The 24,066-nt window shown below is 39.7% G+C and overlaps 1 protein-coding gene across 5 annotated transcripts; it reads left to right on the forward strand.

Annotated features, from left to right (window-relative positions):
* The first annotated feature begins 1,866 nt into the window (after positions 1-1,866).
* Positions 1,867-22,188, forward strand: tfec (transcription factor EC). 5 transcript variants are annotated; one of them, XM_077593782.1, is made up of 8 exons: positions 1,867-1,968; positions 15,070-15,318; positions 15,688-15,789; positions 17,033-17,153; positions 17,930-17,986; positions 18,073-18,148; positions 19,501-19,648; positions 20,657-22,188. In XM_077593782.1, exons 1-8 carry the CDS (start codon positions 1,942-1,944, stop codon positions 21,095-21,097), a joined length of 1,221 nt encoding a protein of 406 aa, XP_077449908.1. In that variant the 5' UTR covers positions 1,867-1,941; the 3' UTR covers positions 21,098-22,188. The 5 variants fall into 5 exon arrangements, with proteins under 5 accessions (XP_077449908.1, XP_077449905.1, XP_077449909.1 ...); XM_077593779.1 differs by lacking the exon at positions 1,867-1,968 and adding an exon at positions 10,428-10,554; XM_077593783.1 differs by lacking the exon at positions 1,867-1,968 and adding an exon at positions 10,428-10,554 and having other exon boundaries at positions 17,033-17,078.
* Positions 22,189-24,066: the final 1,878 nt, after the last annotated feature.

Raw genomic sequence — 24,066 nt, forward strand, 5'->3', positions numbered from 1 at the left:
ATGCCTTTATGAAATACACCGAGGCATCAAAGCGAAAATGTCATTGACACTCCCCCTTTTCCTGTGCGAGACAATGTGACCCAAAGTCTTCCGCATTGACCCAAAACCAAGCAATGCGTTGCCAATGGCCCGTTAAAACTGTCCCAGACTGTGAAAAATCCTCAGACACAAACTGGCCTCTGTAACTCTGGGAACCTGACAAGCTTGATGTGCGAAGAAAATAAGCTACGAGGACTTGGGAACTCTTGGAAAATGTGAAGCCAAATTGATCAAAAGGTTTACAAAAATAAGCCTCATTAAAACGTGTGGAGTACATGTGCGCAACTGATCTGGGATCAGCAAAGATCTGACAGTACGGGCTACGACGCGCTATGTAGTGGCGCAAATCAACCAAATAGGATCATAAATTCACATTCTGCATGCATAAATTCATTCTATAAAGATGAACTCTATCTGCTAGCCTCGTGCTAATCACAAATGATCTCATCTCATCTCATTTTCTGAACCGCTATATCCTCACTAGGGTGCTGGAGCCTATTCCAGCTGACTTTGGGCCAGAGGCGGGGGACAACCCTGAATTGGTGGCCAGCCAATCGCAAGGCATTAGGAGACAAAGGACACCAAATCATAGCTAGGGGCAATTTAGATTGTCCAATCAGCCTACCATGCATGTCTTTGGAATGTGGGAGGAAACCGGAGTACCTAGAGAAAACCCACGCAAACATGCAAACTCCACACAGGTGGACCGACCTGGATTTGAACCTAGGTCTCCCACTGTGAGGCTGACGCGCTAACCACTCAGCCGCCGCATTTCCCCGTGTTTGTTTCCGAACGGAGGCGCATGTTTCAGTGAACTGATACAATGTTGGAATATAACTGGTATAGGCAGGTATGTTACACTTACTCATTTTATTTGGCTTACCTGGAATAACATTTGCAGACCAGAGAAATAATCATTTTTTTTGGAGTCCGTATCAGTTTGAGTCTGTCACGTGGCAGATTAAATCACAAATGAGCTACTATATATTTATACAACTATAGTAAAACCGCAACAATAATATTGAATTCTTCTATAACTTTTAATCATGAAGCATTAAGGTTTCAAATCTATAACATGCTGTGGTTACTGAAGCTCAACATGACAACAACAGCTCTTTACGTCAACATAAATGCACACTTTGTATGAACAAGTAAGTAACTGGTTCGAAAATCTTAATGAGATAACAACTGTTTTATTTGATTTTGAAATGACATTTCGTAGCGGAAGCTTGCTCGTCGCATTCACAATGCTCACAGAAGGAATCTCAAAACGTAGCCATCATCGACGAGAGTTACGTCATACTCCCTCCTTCCACCAGAGGGCAGTGTATACTCCCACACCAATAAAGCTAAATACAGCACGTTCAAAACAAACATTACAAAGCGCCAGTCTATCACCTAAGCAACGATATTGAATTTGAAGCTTTATTTGTCGTCAAATCACTCTACGTAATCGATGAATTGCCGTCCTTGCCGAGAGATGGAAACGGCTAGCACAATTAGCCGCGGGACCCCCGACCCCGCTCGGAATAATTAATGAATAACAGAGGGGATCAAGACAAAAGGCGCAAAGTGGTCTGCCTGAGCGACGGGCTTGGCGTAATACATCCAAGAATGCCGTTAATTGGCCCTGCGGCTTTCATTCCTTTCCCTATTTCTTTCAATTCATTGACTCAAAATAATGGGTTCAGGTTCATTATCAACAGGTCAGAAGCTTTGGGAGTGCCCAAATTCGACGGCCGAGGCTTGCCAATGAGGGCTTGGTCCACGCATGTGGACACGCGTAAGCCCAAATGCTTTGTCCCCCGACTATTCCGCCCGACTATTCCGCAACCCGGCCGCGTTTTTTTTCCCCCCGTGTCTGGTTCCGAGCGGAGGCGCACGTTTCAGTGAACTGATACAATGTTGGAATATAACTGGTATGGGCAGGTATGTTACACTTACTCATTTTCTTTGGCTTACCTGGAATAACATTTGCAGAACAGAGAAATAATCATTGGTTTTTTTTGAGTCCGTATCAGTATGAGTTTGTCACGTGGCAGATTAAAAAAATTGCTTTGTGATAAATGGGATTTTTGTCTTTTGGGAATTAAATCCAATCTGATGTCAAGTGGTATAACATTTGTTTCCAGTCCAATTTTTTTGGTAAAACTCGAGAACAGTTAGTGGAATGGCTCTTGTAACATACTAATGTGTTACAATGGATGAATTAATTTTGTTATAGATCCAAAACATACTAAGCACAACACTTGATGAAAACATCAAGACAATTGACAAAGACATTAACATATATGGAAATAAAACTGCACATCTTACCTTGTTGGCTGAGTCAGGAGAAAATTCATTCGGTTTTCTTCTCATATTTTCCCCTTGTTGGTTCGCTTTCTTTGCTTGTGCTAACATTTTGAAGCCTTTCATTCAATGTCGAGATCACTTCTCTGCAAAGCAAATTACAGAAGGCAATTCTGTTGAGTCTGGAGATACGCATGATATCTGCATTTGACTTTGTATTGGCCTTTAATGCTCTTTTGAAAGTGCAATCTTGGCACCAAAGTAAATGTTATGCAATTTTAAACACATTTCTTCGTTTACATCTGCTAAAATGATCCAGATTTTAACCTGCAGATAAATACTTAAGGGTAGCTGCATCCCTACAATCACGAGCTATGCACTTTGTGTACTTTATATCATTTATCTTGAGAAAAGTACTCCTCACCTCTGTTAACTTAGCATAACTTTTACGGCCACGACACGTGATTCGTGCAGACGTCAAAGTATTTCAACTATTTACGTCCCCCCCGCCCCCTCCAAGTGTGTTTAATTGCCGCACATGCAAGGTTTCCCATACCTGGGTGAGCCATGTCAAGCAATTAATACCCTGAAACACGCCTTTTAAGCTAGTCTTTTGGTCTCTCGGGCTCCCCATCGTGATGAAAAAGATTGGTGTCGTCTCACGTTAGTCTTGCACAGGTGTATGTGCAGATGAAGAGATAGACAGAGGCAAATCTGATCAAGAGAGCCACAGAGACAAACATCAAGGCGGCCGAGATGAGAAGGAGACAGAGTAAAGTGTGCAAATATGTAATGGGGAATGTATTTTTAATAGATGACAGCTGAGAGAGAAAGTTTGAGGTGACTTGAGGTTGTTTTTTTTCCATTTTCGCTTAGCTTGGACAGATCTCCATGGTTTAATGTCAATTTTTCAAACACCCAACAAGAAAAGTACTAGGAAAGAATGGGTTTGAAATATTATGGGATGTAGTTGTGGGCAGAAATTGAACTCAGGCACAGTTTGTTATTCATTTAACCGGATTGACAGACTAGTTTTAAGGATGTGAGTACCGTATTTTCACAACAATAAAGGGCTCTTAAAAGTTTTAAATTTTCTTCAAAATACAGGGCCTTATAATCCAGTGTGTTTATATATGGAAAAAAAATAAAATGTGTCATTCATTGAGGGTGCACATTTTAATGCAGTGCACCTTATAGTCGTGAAAGTACATTATTTACCTGGATTGTCCATATTAACTAACGTCAATTAGGTGTACTTGGTTTGGCGCCAAGTTTTTGGATGCTTGAACATCGAAAAGTGAAACTATCTGAGGTGAACGTTAATTAATGTAATGTTTTTTCAACAAGTTTGACTTTTTGCTTGAACGACTTTTTAACTGGCAGTCGAATTGGATTGCACGTCTGCCGCCGTCAATGGCACCAAAACAGTTTTTATTCAATGCTAGCTATCCCAGTTCAAATCAATTGAATGTCTATTTCTGTTAACGGCAGTGGAAGAGATAAGATTGTAAGTTTCCACTTTCTATTTCAATTTCTAAGAACTATTTTTTTTCCATGACTATTTTGTTATAGAACTCATTTTGGTTTCGTTTTCATGGAATTTTTTTTGCACGTCAACGCACTAGTAGCATAACATAAACTAATTTAAATGAACTTGGATTATGATGCAGACACACTCAAAAAAAAGTTTAATCTAACCTAACACTAAACTTAATTTTAATTTTGTTTCACATTTTGAAACCTGTCTTCTCCCGGGTTGGCTCTTTTTGCCCCGCCTCCACACTGACTTTCAGTCAATATCCTAGGTTGTTTGAGTTTGTATTCCCTTCAAAATATTCCGAGAATTATGCACACAAATGTCCTCACAATAGGATAACGCACTACCACTTTCCAACGAGAAGTAGTATATACGCCATTCGCACTGACTAATGGGAAAAAATACACTGGAAAAAATGCAACGCTCCGCCCAGTGCTCGCAGAGACATTACAAAGAGGGAGTTGCGACCAGAGACATTACACGAGGAAGTTGCGGGGAGAGAGACAGTGCCCATGATGTTCTTATGAGCAGCCGGCTGTCAAAATATCAAAATGTGTCTCGTATCTCAAGATAAATATTTGCCCGAAATTTTACTTGTATCTCGAATTGCTCGTATGTCGGGCCACTCGTATGTCGAGGTACCACTGTAATTACAATTGACAGCGCTAGACATCTAATCTATTTTGACGTGTAGTGCCATTGATGGCACTGAATTTTGGACCACTTTTGTCCTGTTGATGATATGGCAGTTCCAACCTGCTTCCTATTGATAGGTCATTTCCTGCTGATTTTGGTGCATTTTCTAGTCACTTCCTTGTTACCTCACTGGCTGCCACTGACGTACATTGGGAAGGGGCGAATGAGGGCGAATGATGGTATTTTGTAGCTTTGTAGAATTTTCCACTGTTTAGGAGTTTGATGCCCTTTTTTTTAATCTATTTCATGAAGTGTTGTAATTGGTCCTTCTGCGGATAACTAATCACATCTTATTCGTAGAATAGAAGTTTATGATTGTTGCTGTTCTACGTGAGTTTGCCAATTTGAGCTTTCTTCTACAGTAACCTTCATATGTCAATTTACCAATTTCATCATACGCAGTTTCTGGGAATGATGACAATTAGGCTTTTTTGTTCGAGTCAATGATGATGACAAAGCCTATGTCCGATTATTATTATTATTATTACTTGTATCTCAAATCAATTTTTCCCATTTAAAATAACTAAATACAAATGAATTCCATTAGTAATGAAGGCTAAATTTGAAGAATTCTGGAATGATCCAGGAAAAATTAGCTGGCCAGCTTCTATTCTCGAGAAAAACTAACGTTAGCACGGATTTGCTAACATTACGGATTATTCTATCCGTTTTAAGCATAAAAACAATGTCTAAACTAAGAGAATATGTCGCAGCGGACCAAGAATTCCGAAATCAAAATGTCTAATTCTGGATTTGAACCAATACAATTTGGATTATGGTTCATATCGGCCTTTTGCTGGTTGGTTAGTTGTTGGGAAGAGATGCTAGTCTTCTTCCCATCTCCCTAAGATAGCCGAGCGGAGCCAAACACAAGCCTCTCTTTGTGTCCACGGCACAAACCGTATAATATTAGTTCGGGTAAGGTCAAAGCTTGATCTAATTTTCTGCTTAGTTCTCATTAAAAAGCTATTGCATTATTTCATTTTCCTCAATCAACGGAGTAGGGGGGAGGTGTCATCAACATATTTCCACCAAAAACCTTTTGAACAGTGCTTGACAAATGAGGTTAGGTTGACATTTTTGAGGCCGTATCCAACTTTAAAGTTTCCACTTTCAAAATTCATTCAAAGTTCATTTTCATTTTTGTGTTTCAAATGATTCACAGCTGAAAATGAACCAGAAATGAACGAGTATTGATGCTTTCTTTCACATTCTTCCTTTGCTATAGTTGTCACATATTACAAAAAAAGTGGTGCTTCCGTGTGGTTTTATTCGGTTTACTCAAGTTCCCACTTCATTTATCGAATCAGTTTTTTTTCTTTCTCTTCCACGTTCAACTTTCCAACACCGCATGATCACGATAGGCTACCCCCTGGTAAATTTACTGTCCAACCAATGGGGTCTAGGCATCGGTATCGGCCCCCAACGTGACTGGACGATTCGCCGAAAGACGTTTCGCCGACGGACGTTTGGCCGACGGACAGTTTGCCGAACGGACGTTTCGCCGAATTTTCGTATGTTGGGCCACTCGTATGTCGAGGTACCACTGTAATCATTATTTACTTGAGTTTTCGATTGGTTTGACCATCTTAAAATGTTAAAATGGCAAAACTGCAAAAGTAGAAGAAAAATATACTTCAGAGTTTTTTTCCCCATAAACCGAATATACCTCTGATGATTGCACAGTCCTGGAGTTGAGCGCAGGCCGTGCAGGTGTATCTCACGTCGCGTGTGTGTGAGCGTGCGAGAACGCAGATTGAGGCACGTGCACGTCGTTGAAAATTCCAACAGAGAGCTCTTGTGAACAGGCCTAACCGATTTAGCTGCAAAAATTGTATTATCCCATTTGACTAATCGCATCTGCTTGGTGCTGACTGAAGATGCTCAAGCACCCCCTTCCCCATGTTATTTCTTTAATATTGGACCATTGAAGGTGTGAGAGTTTGAACCCGAAAAAGGGAAATCCTGACCGCTTACTTGGTACAAAAGCGCATCGGTCTTTAATGCATGACAATTCCTCCTGTCACATCGCTCGTTGCGGTGTGATTTGTGATGAGGAAATGACATTAGGAGATAGACAAAGACACTTATGTTTACTAAGCGGGCAGTGTGGTTTCAAATTTATTTTAAACATCAATGGTTTCTCTTTTATCCGGTCAGTTACACTATAAAAAATAAGAAACTAAGTATTCAGCTTAATTTTGTTGTCACAGGGATTTAATAGGAAAGAGTAAATCTACTATATACTATATATATATTTCTCTCTCTCTCTCTCTCTCTATATATATATATATATCTATCTTTATATATATATATATATATATATATATATATATATAGAGAGAGAGAGAAATAGATAGACATAGATATATAGATATATATAGAAATAGATAGATATATGCAAAACTTTTCTCTCTCTATCTATATATCTACATATATATAGAAATAGATAGACATATATATATATATATAGAGAGAGAGAGATAAATATAGATATATGCAAAACGTATCTCTCTCTCTCTCTAGATAGATATAGAAATAGATAGACATAGATATAGATATAGAAATAGATAGACAGATATAGATATAGAAATAGATAGATATAGAAATAGATAGACATAGATATAGATATAGAAATAGATATAGAAATAGATAGACATATATATATATATATTTCTCTCTCGCTCTCTCTCTCTATATATATATAGATAGATAGATATAGATAGACATAGATATATAGAAATAGATATAGATATATGCAAAACTTCTCTCTCTCTGTCTATATATCTACATAGATATAGATATAGAAATAGATAGACATATATATATATATATATATAGAGAGAGAGAGATAGATATAGATATATGCAAAATGTCTCTCTCTCTCTCTAGATAGATATAGAAATAGATAGACATAGATATAGAAATAGATAGACAGATATAGATATAGAAATAGATAGACATAGATATAGAAATAGATAGACATAGATATAGAAATAGATAGACATATATAGATATAGAAATAGATAGATATAGATATATGCAAAACTTCTCCCTCCCTCAACGTGAACATGATCATCTAAAAAAAGCAAGAAAACAAATCAAGTCGACCAAACTAAACTGCTCGCACCATCTTAACCGAAACGAACAATGCGCCGTTTCGACGCCATCCGGTTAAAACGGCCGCGATATTGAATTCATTTGCCGATCATTAAAAGTGCAGCGCTTCCACTCTGTTATTACACATTCTTTTTCTAGCAGGATAAAACAGGCCTCAGATGTGCGAGGCGCACTTTGATGCGTGGCCTCAGAAGCCGAGAAGTCCCTGATCTTTAAAACATGGCACGTGCCACGACCAAAGGTGAGCACTTGTGGCTCCCCCGTCACCCCCGAAAAATGGAATTTTCATCCATTACGGCACCACAAACGTACATTCCATGGGCGGATGGTAAAATTTGAGACGGCGCCATGTGATCAAGGGTTACCAAGATCGATAAGGCGCCGACCGCAAGTCACGTGGACGGACGGGCGAGGCCAACGTGAGCCTCAAATGGCGCCACAAAATCTCTTTGGTTCCGGCGGCTAAAATAATGCTGCGAAGGATGCGCATTTAAAGCCTTTAATGAGAACCCCAGTCAGTGGAACAAATGCAGACAGACATTTCATTACGCTCTGTATTGAACGCTAAAATATTTCAAAAGCACTCGTTGCCCAACCGGATTTAACTGCATTATAGAAATTTTATTTGCTTAATTAGATTTGGCATCGATGCCTTTTTTGTTTTGTTTACAGAGCACAGTTGTAAAGAGAATTTTCCGATTTTTCCCCGTGGAATTTATCAGCGAGCCTTCCAAAAATAAAGCTCAATAGGATCTAATTTTTAAATAGTTTCCTTTTTTCAAGAGTTGCAAAGAAATCTAAAACACAAACAGGATATCAACAATGACTCATGGTTTGGTTTTTGGCAAACTACACTGTCTGAAACAACTAGCGTGTCGTGAAAAAGGAAGTGAGCATGCTACATGACTTTCAAAATAATGGAAGGTTTTGACAAGGTGCAAAATGCTCAACTTATTTATAACTTGACGATGCGCTTCCAAATGAATCGTAAGTTAAAATGGCCAGCCAAATATGAAAAACTTTCAACATTTTCAATTTTTTGTGAAAAAGGAAGGGAGCATGCTACTTGACTTTCAAAATAAAAGGAAGGTTTTGACAAGATCCAAAATGCTAAACTCAAATTCGTATTGCGACGATCCCACGATAAAGCGAACAAGTCTCGACGACCATTTTCCAGTTGATTGTGAGGCCCACTCCCGGAATCCTCTCTTTTGATGACGTCCTCGCTTTCATCTATGCAGAGGCAAACCGTCCCCAAAAATGATTTTCCGTGCACAATTCAAATAGCAAATGGATCTGTGTGAGCCTAGATAATGACTTTGGAGAAAATTCTCTCATTTAATGACTACGTCAAGACTCTTAATTGCAGTGGTGGGCGGTCAGGGCCTTCAAGGCCTTCTCTGCTGGCCTAAGAAATATCTGAATCATATTATATTTTGTCCATCAATACGTACTTATTATTCCAAATGGTCTGTTAGCTTCCTTTCATTGCTTTTCCCCCTGGTTACACTGCTTCCAGATGTGTGTTTTCATATTGAAGCATTTAACCAATCACATTTCAGCCATTATTTGTTGCCAGGGTCAGAAATCTGCCTCAAGGCCTTCACAATCAGTTCTGCAGGCTCTGCTGCATTAAACAAGCGTCGATAAGACTGTTGCTTTAACCAATCAGATTTCGAGTTGGCAACACCACCTTGCCTTGTCGCAGGCGTAGGGATACGTCATCGCTTTCACCAACTATGATTGGCTAGTGATTAGCCAGAGCTACCAAACTGTATTTGGAGCGAGCTGCACAAGCAAATATATTGTTGTGTTGATTTAAAGCCCTTTTCAAGACGGACTATGCCAGAATTACGACAGGACAGGTCGACTTTCAGCATTAGCTTCGATGGCGATAGAAAAGAAGGAAGAAAGAAAGGAGGATGGATATTGTGTACAGTTAAAAATGATTTTTGGTGAGTAAAATATGGCTATATTCTGAAATAATATTTCAATTGTGGGCCAAGTTCTGATATCTGAAAAGCTCCAGTGTTTGTATTTAAGCTCCAGTGTTTGTATTTAATCACTAAATACTGCTAGGAAGTGGATTTTACCCCATTTTAGTGCAATTTTTGCCATTTCGCCATTGACGTCCATCGCTGTCTTTTCCTGGGAAAATCACCCCCCCGGCCCGGTTGTAATGTCTGAAAAGCTCCAGTATTTGTATTTAATCATTAAGTGCTGCTAGGAAGTGGATTTGACCCGTTGAAGGCGCTACGAGAAAATGCACGGACCGCCACTGCTTAATTGTAGGATTCTCAAGTCTATCACTGCAACGCTGAACAGGAATTCTGCAATTGTAAGAAAAGGTCAACTCAAGGGAGGCCTTAGCACCAATCACAAGCGTGTACAATTTCAAATCGTTGACGGCGTCGAGAAAAATAAAAAGCCTAACAAGGGAAGCGACTGTCATGGAGATAACCTGGCAGAATGTGCTGAATTTTCTGCAGGAAGGAAAAGTGTGGCCATGTGCACGCAGAGGCAACTCATTGCCTGTTTCGTCCTCTTTTAGCTACGCGAGCAAACTTAACCGCCGTCTGTGTTTCTGCTTCTGTCAGGTTTTTCTCTCTCGCTCAGTCACACACACACAAACATACAGACGGAGGAAGCGGCCCGTGTTGCTCCCCAAATAAGCTGATGTGTCATGCCTTCCTTTCCTCGCCGATATTTCTCGTCCTTCCTCTTCTCGGGTCTCCTACGGTGAGACACAAAGCTCCGTGAGATCGGCTGCCGAATTGGCGCGTTGGCCCGCAATGGGAGAGGCCGCGGGCGCCATGAATCGGTGTTGCGTGGTCAAACTGGTCACTCTGACGGAGATCCAGCTACTGCAGGTATGGGCGAGGAAGTGGGACGTGGGCAATAAATGATGAGGGGACGATTACGGCTTTAATGTATTCAGATTTGGAATTTTCGGGTTGCCAGGGTATTGCACAAAATGGAATTATACATCTACACTGTGTTGTTACTGTCGTTATTATCTGGATTTTAATTCACTTTTTTCATTGTTTGATAGCCCGCGATTACGATTTTAATGTTTTCAGATTTGGAATTTTCGGGTTGCCAGGTTATTGCACAAAATGGAATTATACATCTACACTACTGTCTGTTTTATCTGGATTTTAACTCACTTTTTTCATCGTTTGATAGCCCGCGATTACGTCTTTAATGTATTCAGATTTGGAATTTTCAGGTTGCCAGGTTATTGCACAAAATGGAATTATACATCTACTCTGTGTTGTTACTGTCGTTATTATCTGGATTTTAATTCACTTTTTTCATCGTTTGATATCCCGCGATTACGTCTTTAATGTATTCAGATTTGGAATTTTCGGGTTGCCAGGTTATTGCACAAAATGGTATTATACATCTACACTGTGTGGTTACTGTCGTTTTTATCTGGATTTTAACTCACTTTTTTTCATCGTTTGATAGCCCAGTTTACAGCTATGATTTTTTTTATGTTGCATTTGTTGGGTTCTGATGATTAAAAAGTCCTCCTAAATATTCCGATTTATATGCCAGAGTACAGGTATCAAACTCAAGGACCGGGGGCTAGATGCAGCCCGCCACATTGTTTTGTGTGGCCTGGAATTAATCAAATATATTTTAAGAACTACAAAGTTAGGAGAATATTTATTCATTTTCTCTTATTAACCGGAAGAAAGACTAAAATACAATATTTATGTTTTTCTTAAAAAAAACAACAACTGCAAAACCTCATACTTTAAGGTTTGAATTTTTTTGTAAACAAAAAAATAGAACTGACTTTTTTCTTTATATTTTGTTTTCTGAATAAAATATCTAAACGCACTTAAGAATAAGTAAAATTTTAAATATTTTCATTTTACAATCAAATAAATTAACTTATTCTTTGTTTTGGTTTTCTACTGTATGTACAACAAATTGAAAATGAAAACAAAAGCCCCACAAAAAGGATTTAGAAAGTTGAGGTCAATATCATTTGTAAATGATTAATCGACGGTCAAAATAGTTGTTTATTTAATATATATTAATATGAAATGAGCAATCGACTGTCAAAATAGTTGTTCATTTAAAAATTAAATCAGAGGAATTGAAGCAACGACAAAGATAACTCTCACATATTTTCCTCCATCTTCATGACACAGTATTTTTAGTTACTGTGCCTACACTCAGGTGCTATTTATAGTCCCAAAAACATGGTAAACTCATAAGAATTATTGTCAATCTACCGTTTTACTGCAAGCAGGCATTGCTGGGAACAAAGGATACACCTGCCCATAGTGTTTTCATGTCTTTCATAAGCAGCTGGATTTTTCTGAAGTGAAAGGAGAACTTGAGCAAGATTGAAACTTTCTTGCGCAAGTTTGTCTTTTGGATAGAAAAACTCCAAAGTATAACTGTGAAATGGGTGGGGTTTGGTTCTTGGTTGGGGTCTCATCCTGTTCTGGGGTCGCTTTGCTTCTAGGGAGACTAGTGCACTTCAAAATGGAGCAATGACCAAACTGGGTAAAAAAGTGACTGAAGGTTTGCAAAGTCTAATTTTATGTCATGAAGTTAAGTCTCTGTGGTTTCTAATGCAGATGAATACAAGAGAAATTCACTTAGCAATGAGCAGGGAATGTACTCGGTATGAGCTCACATGCACAATACACGTTTTCTGGAAAATTTACCATGATATGCTTGATGAATAGTCGGCATCTGCTATGACTCACATTTGTAAAATTGTAGATGTGGAAGGGTGGAGTTTTCGCATAGTCACGGTCAACATTTTTTTAAAACTTGAGATGACAGGTACAGGACGCAAGAATGATAAACACCTATATATATATATACATATATATATTTATATATACACATATATATACATATATATATATATACACATATATATATACATATATACATATATATATATACATATACACACACATATATTCTATATATATACATATATATACATATACATATATATATACATATACACATACACATACATTCTATATATATACATACATATATATACATATATATATATATATATATATATATACATATATTCTATATATATACATATATATATATATATACATATATTCTATATACATATATACAGATAGATATATTCTATATACATATATATACATATACACATACACATATATTCTATATATATATATATACATATATATATATATATATATATATATATATATATATATATATATATATATATATATATATATATATATATATATATATACACATATACATATATATATATATATATATATATATATATATATATATATATATATACACACACATACATATGTATAAATATACAAAATATACACTTGGTCCATTGTGGTGGCAGGTGCCAGTGCAGCTCAGCATCCCCAAAAAGAAACACCCAAGCGTCTCAAAAAGAACAATTGAGAAGGGGAGACAAAAAAAAATTCTAAACTTGACTCTGGAATTGTTTGGAATCTTCTTCCATTCCTGTGCATACGTGCGAGTGTGTGTAGGGCCATTGATAATCCCCCAGCATGCCCTCTTCACACATGAACACAAACGTGGCATTGTGCAGTTCAACTTCGGTGACTGAAGCAGCGCAACCTCTCCAATCTAATCGGATTCCTTTAAGTGGATAACAAGCGTGTCTCCGTCATTTACAGTATGGAAAAACGGCAAAGCGAAAAGTGCTGTGCGGTGTCTTGTAAAAACAAAACGGGTTGACTAACAACTGGCATCTTGTGGAGGGACAGAAGAGGTCTTTAGTGATGACTGACAAGATGAGTATTGTGGACAGAATTCTCTCATTTAACTGAATGCCTGGCAAAAAAAACAGCAACTCCGCTTAAAAACAGTCTGTTGCTGCGTGTAACTTCAAAATATAAACAAAAATCCAAAATCAATGATGGCTTTCGTATGCGTTCTGGAAACTGAATCGTCTTTGTGCTCTTTAGGTGAGGAACTATATACACATTCATGTACATTTATGTACATATAAATATTGCTACAACAGCATAAAGAGTAGCTAAAGCAAATCCATATTGAACCATTAACCACCACGCAATTATCAAGTATGTATTTAAGATGAAAAGCCAAATAAATAACCAAAAACATGAGTAATAATTGGTAGTCCCCCAAAAAGTTTGAAGAATTCCTGCATAAAAGCACAACGTTTTTGGGTAGTACATAAAAAAGACATTGTATGATAAGGGCTCCATAATTGTTTTGTGAATTTCTAAGGCTACTTCTAACTTTTCCGACTCCTCGGAACGGACTCTCCCTAAGAAAAATGGTGACATCAATGCGACCGCAAGCCAAAATTGAATTCATCTGAAATATCAGCGCAACAGGTCAAGTGGCAATTAAATACTTCTACTTACAATTGATTAGCTTGGTCCGGTCAAGGAGAATCATCCGAATAGAGATAAAAAAATAAAAGTTCAGGAAATTTCATTCCATGCCTTTGATTAGAGCACTAAAGACATCAAGGGTAATGTTTTCCAAACTTGTTTACACTATAGGATTGTCTCAAAATCGTCACTAGGCTACACATTGACGACAAAGAGACTCCTTGTCAGTTGAACAAAAGTCATTAAATATGTCTTGTGTGAATTACGGAAGTGGACTCAGACCTCTCAATGGCTTTATTGACGCCATTGTTGGCGTAACCGATTATTCTAATAGCCCCGCGGTGATGGCGGTCGGTAAAGAGGAGTGAGTGAGACTGGTTAAAAATGGCATTGGTAGAGTTATTTAAAACTGCTATTGGTGAGAACAAGGGTCATTTTGTGCGGATGCAAACCCTGGAGCGGGCAGGAGTGGCCCTTAGGAGCTGAGTGTCGATTGGTCGTCGAGACTGAAAAGGGCGGTCCCAGCGAATTAGTGATAGACGGTAAAGGCAAACGTCCTGCAGTGATCAAACCCCGGGTGATCTGACAGGCAGCTGTTTGAAGTGATTGTCTTCCTACGCAACAGGAAGGTTTACCTCCAGCTTTGGGCCTAATTAGTTCACTTTGGGCCCTTTATAAAGGCCCCACTTGGACACCGCGAGGGACATCCACTCAATAAGGAGCCAGAAGAGCGACAAGCTAAACTGAGAATGCCACATTTATCCGACTGCGGCTACTTCACGATGCGGGATGCGAGCGGAGCTTTGAACGTAAGACCGATAGGGCCGCCACGGTGACTGTTTGGAAGGATTTTTTTTTTAAAAAAACTCACAAAATAAATGACTAAGCGCTGACTTTCCAGTTCTGCGTCCTGAGTCAGATCAACTTCTCGCCACAGCCCGGCGCCACGCGACTCGGAAAGTGTCCACACTACCGACTCATGTCCCATCCTCCCCCTCGCAGGTGCAGAACCAACTGGAAAACTCAAAGTTCCACCTCCACCAGAGCCAGAGTCAGCAAGTCAAGCAGTACCTGACACTGGGCTCCAAGTTGGCTTCGCCGGTGGCGCAGGGACACGCCGTGCCTCATCCCCACGCTACCGGTCAACCGCTGGCCACCGTCCCCGTCATGAGGAACGGACACGTGGGCTCGGTCAACGACGGCCCCGAAAGTCCCGTCACCCTAATGACGATGGCTAACCACGAAAGCGAGGTGAGTGCCTTTCCGTTTGTCTGATTGTAAGGAAGTGAAATCCAAAACATAAAGCGTGAAGTTGCAAAACTCTGTCCGGGAAAGAACTCTCAATGACACGTCTTCTCGTCACATTATGATCCACGGTTAGTTCCGAGTGATTGTCAGTCCTCCCCTGTTCTTCTGTTCAGATAAGAACTTTTAACATTTACTGTATCTCTTCTTCCGCGCCTCATCAATAACATTAGACTTTGTCACTGTCGATGAAACGTTCTCACAGGAGTTGTTTTGGTAACAGTTTTTTCCGCAACTAACTCCACACTAATCTAATACTTTTGTGGTCAGAGGTGCATAGTTCCGGACTCTTGAGTCTCTCTTTCTGTCTTTTAGTTCCCGATGGATGAAGTCATCGATGACCTTATCAGTCTGGAATCGGGCTTCAAAGACGGTGGCCTGGATTGCATGGAGTCGAACATCCTAATGCAAAACAATGTAAGTACACTTTCTTGAGTCGGCTACTTTTGCATTCTTTCCGGTTTTGAACATGAATGGGAATGTCAGAAATAGAAGGTGGCAGCCCGGGGTTAAAAGAACTAGGGTGGCCGTTCAAGGACCCTAGCTTTGAGGTCAGCTTGAGTCGGGAGATGAGTCAAAGTTCATCAGGGCTTAGGAATAGTTCTCACATCATTTAAGAAGAAGAAGAAAGCTTCCAAAGTTGATTCCGACAGGAATCCCCATACCTGTCAACCTCTGCCGATAACTGCCCTTATAAATGATTATGATTCCCCTTCCAAACCCCCAAAAAACCTTACAAACACCGTACGCCGTACGTCGTACGGTGTTTGTAAGGTTTTTTGGGGGTTTGGAAGGGGAATCATAATCATTTATAAGGGCAGTTATCGGCAGAGGTTGACAGGTATGAATCCCCAAACCTTGCTGTCCAAAAAAAAAACGATGTTACAGGAACTGGGAAATAGTGTTGAGGAGGAGAAACAATCCCACCCACTGATAATGTGACACGGACTGAGCCCAAAAGCAGGGGGAGGCGGAGATAAGGCCTTCAAACCAAGATTTTCTGGTGGTGTTCTCGGTTCAAATTGAATTACTCAGGAATGACACCACACCTAAATATATTAGCTCTGGTGAGTTGGCATCGATGATTTTGCCAACTTTCAGGAATGTTTACAAAAGGGAGATGCCGAATTACGAATTGTTGGACTGTTTTTGATAAGCTCTCCTCTGAGATAACTGAGGACAAAAGCACTGCTGCTTCATTTTGGTCTTGAAACTGTAAGGGAGGGTCTCGCGGGTGTTCCCACAATTCACCAATTGGCAAACCGATAACCATGGGGGCAAGCACGCCACATCTTGACCTTGGAAAGACATCATTATCAAAGGGTGGACACGCTTTCTCAGACAAAACGAGGGCCCGTATGAAAACAGTTTTGTCTCTGTTTCAAACATTTGACCCAGCATGGCCTTTTCCACCAATGGGATGCTATTTTCAACACAGAGACCGTCATTGTTTGGGGTGAAAGGGTTTTGAAAATGGGGCATTAGCGGAGGTCAGGTCGCACGGAAATTGGTTCCGCCGCCACTACATTTGTCTACGACTCCTCTACTCTTTTGTCTAGTCATACTCTACTACGTTGCCAACACACAATTCATATCTCAGCTTAAGCACACCCAAGAACTGGAAAAAACAATGACCATGTGACCTTCTTGTTGCCAACAGGTGTCCCTCAGTGGCAGCATGCTGGACGTGTATGGGGGTGAACCAGGTATGAACCCCCTTAGTGGTGGACTGAGTACCACATCTAACCCCACAAAGCTCACAGTAAAAAGGGAATCCACAGGTATGAAACCATACCATAGTGTTAACAAGATTTAAAGACTACTTAGTCGCTACCGTACAATCGGAAAAGAGTAAAAAAATAATGCATCAGCACGGGGGCGGAACTTGATCTGGGTGCGGGTGCACCCGGTCCCTGATTTGAGGGCGTAAAGTGGGCGTGGTTGGGTGAGAGTTAAAAAAAAAAAAAAAAATACAAACGTGAGTTGCCTTTTTGGGTGGGTCCGAACTGATGATTAAAAAAATATCAAACTTTGAGACCATCTGAGACATAACTCTGTTAACATTGAGCTTGAAACGATTTAGGAAATGGAAAATATGGGCTGAAAAAGCCTCCATTCTCAGCGAAGGCGAGGACAATGTGCACCTCCTCAGACTCCAAATTGTCTTGATTGAATCAACAGAGACAAATTGGCAAATCCAATTTCAGCTTAATGACGTAATTTGGAAGAATGCGAATACAAATAGAAATGCAGTGGCATTTTCTTGCCCCTCTCCGAGGCCGCTTGCTAAATCGGCTTAATTACGGAGTCCGCCGCTGGAAAAGTGCCCACTTTTTGGTCACAATGAGCCGTGGACGTCCGGGCGGGAGATAAACTGGGCTCTCTTTCATTCTGCGTGCATGCGTGCGAGGGGTCAAGCTTGTCGAGGCTAATGCCCGCGTGGAAACGGGACATTTGCGCTGACCTCGGTGTCTTCCTTGACTGGACCTTTTTGTCTCAATCAGACTGCGTCGCTAATCAATTTGTAAAATCATTTTTTTTACCCCCTCCTTAACAGAACACGACACACGAGTCATGGCCAAGGAGAGACAGAAAAAAGATAACCACAATTTGAGTGAGTGGCTCACAACATTTGTTTCCTTGCTTTGCTCTCTCGAAACTTGTATCTTAATTTCGAACCTTTTTTTTCTTGATTTTCAGTCGAAAGAAGACGACGATACAACATCAACTACAGGATTAAAGAGCTGGGGACGCTCATCCCAAAGTCAAATGATCCGTAAGTATGTTGTAAAATGCTTCATTTTGATATGAGGTGAGCTCACAAATGCTTTGGTTTTAGCGCCATCAGCTCTGGAAATAAAAGTTAAAGCTTGAACTATTGAGAAGACTACAGAATTATTATTACAGAATTGGAGAATTTGACATCCCACCTTATACATTTGAAACAAGCTGTGTACAAAGTACCGAAACATTTAGTTTCGGAGGTCATTTGCCTGTCTTGCCGGTGCAATACATACAAAACCGTTATAAAACGGTATCGTAGATAAAGAAAGCAGCGGATCGCCTCAACTGAGAGTTGTACTTCTCGTCGGCAAGTGGTCGTGCGTTATTGTGAGGACATTTGTGTGCATCATTTTCGGAATATTTTGAAGGGAATACAAAAGCAAACAGCCTATCAATAGTGAAAGTCAGGGTGGAGGCGGGGCAAATACAGCCAACCCAAGAGAAGAAAGGTATCAAACTTTAATACAAAGTTAGAATTAAGTTTAGTGTAAAGTTAGATTAAACCTTTTTTTGAGTGTGTCTGCATCGTAATCCAAGTTCATTTCAATTTGTTTATGTTATGTTACGAGCGCGTTGCCATGCAAAAAGTCCCCCTTCGCCTACCCTCCGCGAAATCCGTCAAATTTTAGTACTATTAAACACATTTTAGTAATATTAAACCACTAGTTATGTGTTACTTTGTTAATAGATGGCGAATTAGAAGAAATAAAACATTTTTTCCAATCCAATATCCTGTTTTTGGTGTTTTTTCAGAGGGTTGGAACGAATTAATTTGTTTTTAGTTCATTTCAATGGGAAACGTTCGTTCGAGTTATGAGAATATCGACATACAAGCTCAGTCCCGGAACGAATTAAGCTCGAATCTCGAGGTACCACTGTAATTTGTACATTTTCACTAACTACACTTGACAGGATCCCAAACAGGGTAAAGTTGTTCATTATCGCAGGGAGAGAATTAGAAAAAGATTCAGAACTCTGATCGTCCAGTGGCCATTTGAACCTTGACGTACATTTAAAAGCAAGGTCGGCCTTTTCACGGCGGTACCATTAACGCGGGATAAAGAAGATTATTAGCCCGATCCAACATAAAAAAGACCATTTCACTACCTTGCCTTAAAAATGGAGGCAATCTCGCACCTTGAGTTCCCAAGTCTTGGATTAATTTGAGATGCCAAGAAAGTCCGAGAATGGACTTTCCACTTAATTATTCTATTAAAATCCCCTTTCAGATTTCCATGTAACGTCCGAGGATGAATAATGGCCTTGTCCGAATTGAGAAAGGAGAGGAAGGAATGAGGCAGGAAAAAGAAAAAAGCTATTCTGAACATTTGGTTGTGTGTGCAGCGACATGCGATGGAACAAAGGAACCATCTTAAAGGCCTCTGTGGAGTACATCAGGTGGCTGCAGAAGGAACAGCAGCACGCTCGGGAACTGGAAAGTCGCCAAAAGAAGCTGGAGCAGGCCAATAGAAGGCTGATACTCCGAATTCAGGTAATCCACTTATTAATGAGTCAGCAAAACTATATTTTGATAATTTGATCATTTTACACATGACTTACTGCCTAACAAGTTGATTATCGGTCTGCAAAACAACACTAAAACTAATTGAAACCATTTATAAGCAGGCTTTCAAAGTATTGAGCCAACCCGGCCGGGAGAAGAAAGGTATAAAAATGTTAAACAAAATTAGAATTAAGTTTAGTGTTAGGTTAGATTAAACTTATTTTTGAGTGTGTCTGCATCGTAATCCAAGTTCATTTAAATTTGTTTATGTTATGTTACAAGCCTGTTGCCGTGCAAAATCCGTGTAATTTTAGTACTATCAAACACATTTTAGTACTATTAAACTACTAGTTATTTGTTACTTTGTTAATAGATGGCGAATTAGAACAAATAAAACATTTTTTTCCAATCCAATATCCTGTTTTGGGTGTTTTTTCAGAGTGTTGGAACGAATTAATTTGTTTTTAGTTCACTTCTATGGGAAACGTTAGTTTGAGTTACAAGAAAATTGACATACGAGCTCAGTCCCGGAACGCATTAAGCTCGTATCTCGAGGTACCACTGTGTTGTGTTTTAATGTTATTTGTCTCAATTGTGTTGTTCCAGAATTCAGGAAAAAAATCGTAGTTCTAGAAGTTATTTTAGGGGTTATCCTATCATTCTTATGGAAATGCAATGTTAATTGACTATAAAATACAGTTCATGTACTACCATACCTGTCAACCTCTGCCGATAACTGCCCTTATAAATGATTATGATTCCCCTTACAAACCCCCCAAAAACCGTACAAACACCGTACGAGTCGTACGGTGTTTGTAAGGTTTTTTGGGGGTTTGTAAGGGGAATCATAATCATTTATAAGGGCAGTTATCGGCAGAGGTTGACAGGTATGTACTACCCACTCTAGGTACATTGTGAATTCTAATTATGGAGCTAGTTAAGGTAATGTGCTTAATTTTGACATGCTGTCTAATTCATAGGCTTTTTTTCCGACAGGAACTTGAGATCCAAGCTCGAGCGCACGGCCTCCCAAACATGGCCACCTCTTTGGGGACAACAGAGCTATCCTCGCACCTCCTCAAACAACAGCAGTCCTCCCCTCAGACCCAGCAGCCACCTCTCTACCAGGAAGACCCCAATGGCGATTACCTACCGAGGATATCCGTGGGGACCGGCGTCACGGCGTCTTCCGTCGTCCCGCAGGACCACGCGGCGGGCGCCGACGGCTGCGGCACTTTCTCCGACCCGTTGTCTCACTTCACCGAGATCTTCAGCGCCACGCTCAAGGGCGAGCATCCACTTGACGAGATCCTGATGGACGACGCGCTGTCCTCCTTTGACGCCGACCCGCTGCTGTCGTCCGGCTCGCCGCCAGCCGCCTCCAAGGACAGCAGCCGCCGCAGCAGCTTCAGCTCGGGGGACGCCGACGACCTATAATGCAAAAGCATGGGTTAAAAGGGGTTTGAGACTTTTCAAAAACTGATCAATTCCCTCCTGTTGTAAGTATTGTACAGTGTGTGGAGCTCCCAGAATTTCCAGTAAAAACAGCAGAAACAGACTGGTACCAAAAAAGGGAGAAACTTTTATGATAAGTTTTTTTGTTGTTGCAACACTGTAGTCAATGTACACTGAATCGTAGTCCAGAAAACTGCTGAAAACTGTCAACACACAGTGGAAAAATACAACTTCCTATTCGTCAGGCTGAAGATTTCAGAGTAAAGTGAACTTGAAATGAGAAAATGTTTGAACCTGGCATTAGCCTTACTCCCAATGCCTTCAAAAGAACACGCTAACCTCTGGGCAGTTAGCCAGAGTACTTAGCTCAGGTTTTTTCTGCGAAATCAAAAGTCCAGTTTACTTCAAATGTTGAGTTCAAACGGTGTATCGCACAAGTGTCTGTGTACTCATTTAACCCAGGGGTCTCCAAACTATTCCAGAAAGGGTCGCAGTGGCAACGGGTTTATGTTCCGACCTATAAGAGGAAACCTTTCAACCAATCTGGCATCTTAGAAGTCCAATCAATGGTTAAACTGTTTGTGTTGGATCGGTAGGAACCAAAACCTGCACCCACAACAGCCCCCCAAGGACCAGTTTGCCGACCCCTGACCTCTGATAGCGTTAACTTATTTTTTCTGTACTTTTACATTACAACTAGCTAGTCTGCACCGCGTTAGCATCTGGCTAGTCAGCAAGGGTGTGCAGTTTAGGTGTCTAAAGATGTTAAATTTCAACCCAGTATTTGTTTATTGGAGTTTTCAATGACGCTTTTACTTAACATTTCAAGTGAAGCCAATTGTTTGAATTTTAAACAGTGCACTGTTCTATTTTTTATATCCAATGTGCCTTACTCAATATAATCAAAGTCTACACTGCCATGTCTAACACTGTGGCTTTTCTATTTCTTTTTGTATTTATACTTGCTTAAACCAGGTAATCATATAATATATACAGTATATATGATCTAACATGACACTTTTTATATTCTAAGTAGGGGTGGGGAAGACTATAATAAACCCCTTTTTTTGATATGATTAGCTTCCTGTTGTTTTCTCATGCGAAAATCAGTCCCTCAAATTGGACGGGAAGTTTCCCGGTATAAAAAGTAAAGGTGGCTGATTGGAAAGGACTTCTCCTTTTCCTAAAGTGGACAATAATGAGAAGTAGTACTAACACTGATGAGTACTCAGAGTTGATGAGCCCTCGAGGGTGTATAATGAAAAAAAATAAAATGAAGAGTGCTCTAAGTGGCAAACGCTGGAGTTTCTGCGAGGTGGGTTTCTCCAAAGAAGTTGGTCAAAGTACGATTGATTGCAAAGTGCAAGAAAGGATTCGACACAGTATTCCGTAGTAATATAAAAATGTAAGATTCAAATAATGAAGATCAACTTTTTGGTTGCAAGCCTATTTTTTTACAATAAATATACAGTGGTACCTCGACATATGAGTGACCCGACATACGAGCAATTCGAGATACGAGTCAAATTTCGGGCAAATATTTATCTTGAGATACGAGACAAATTTTGATATACGAGCAGACAGGACGCGAGATGATGCTCATAAGAACATCATGGCCACTGTCTCTCTCCCCGCAACTAACTTGTGTAATGTCTCTGGTCGCAACTCCCTCTTCGTAATGTCTCTGCGAGCACTGGGCGGAGCGTTGCATTTTTTCAGTGTTTTTTTTCCCCGTTAGTCATTGCGAATGGCGTATATACTACTTCTCGTTGGCAAGTGGTCGTGCGTTATCCTATTGTGAGGACATTTGTGTGCATCATTTTGGGAATATTTTGAAGGGAATACAAACTCAAAAAACCTTCAATATTGATTGAAAGTCAGTGTGGAGGCGGGGCAAAAAGAGCCAACCCGGGAGAAGAAAAGTGTCAAAATATAAAACAAAATTTGAATTAAGTTTAGTGTTAGGTTCGATTAAACTTATTTTTGAGTGTGTCTGCATCATAATCCAAGTTCATTTAAATTTGTTTATGTTATTTTACCAGCGCGTTGCCGTGCAAAAAGCACCCCCCCCCCTCACTCTCTCCCCCCCTTCAAAATCCGTATAATTTTAGTACTATTAAACACATTTTAGTAATCTTGAACCACTAGTTATGTGTTACTTTGTTAATAGATGGCGAATTAGAACAAATAAAAAAAAAATTCCAATCAAATATCCTGTTTTTGGTGTTTTTTCAGAGGGTTGGAACAAAATAATTTGTTTTTAGTTCATTTCAATGGGAAACGTTCGTTTGAGTTACGAGAAAAATCGACATACGAGCTCAGTCCCGCAACGAATTAAGCTTGTATCTCGAGGTACCACTGTACTAGAAATTCTGTTTATCGTCAAATCCGATCAATTGATCAATGAACGGATAACCAGACGTCAATGTGTTTCAAATAGCTAAAAATAAGGTGCAAATGCTCATTAGCAATACTGAAGACCCTTTAAAAAATACGACTTAAGGGTAACCCCCCCAAGGCTATGATACGCATCACATTTTCTTTCTATTACTTTGCAAGTGTATTTTCTCAAAGCCAAAACGAATTTTGGAAGGTTTTCCATTTTCCGTGAAGACTTTTTTTCAAATCATGTTAAATATAATATAAATTCCAGCACGTCCGATAAATTGAATTGAATTGAATCAGTGTATAAGTAGTCAACATAATAAATAAGTGGTAGTCAACATAGATAAGTAGTCAACATGAATATTGCTTTGATTTTTTTTTACTGGATTGATTTTTGATGAATAAATGGATAACCACATGTAAATATGATGATAAAAGGCAGTGTGTGGTTATGAGCACATTTATTCATTCCTTTTCTGAAACCACTTATTTTGCCCCAAAAATATTGAAGTCAGTTTCTATTTGTTATAAATAAAACGCTGGATATTTTCCATCAAATAACAGTT

This window comes from Stigmatopora argus, chromosome 23 (genome assembly GCF_051989625.1).
Source record: "Stigmatopora argus isolate UIUO_Sarg chromosome 23, RoL_Sarg_1.0, whole genome shotgun sequence".
NCBI classification, from domain to species: domain Eukaryota; kingdom Metazoa; phylum Chordata; class Actinopteri; order Syngnathiformes; family Syngnathidae; genus Stigmatopora; species Stigmatopora argus.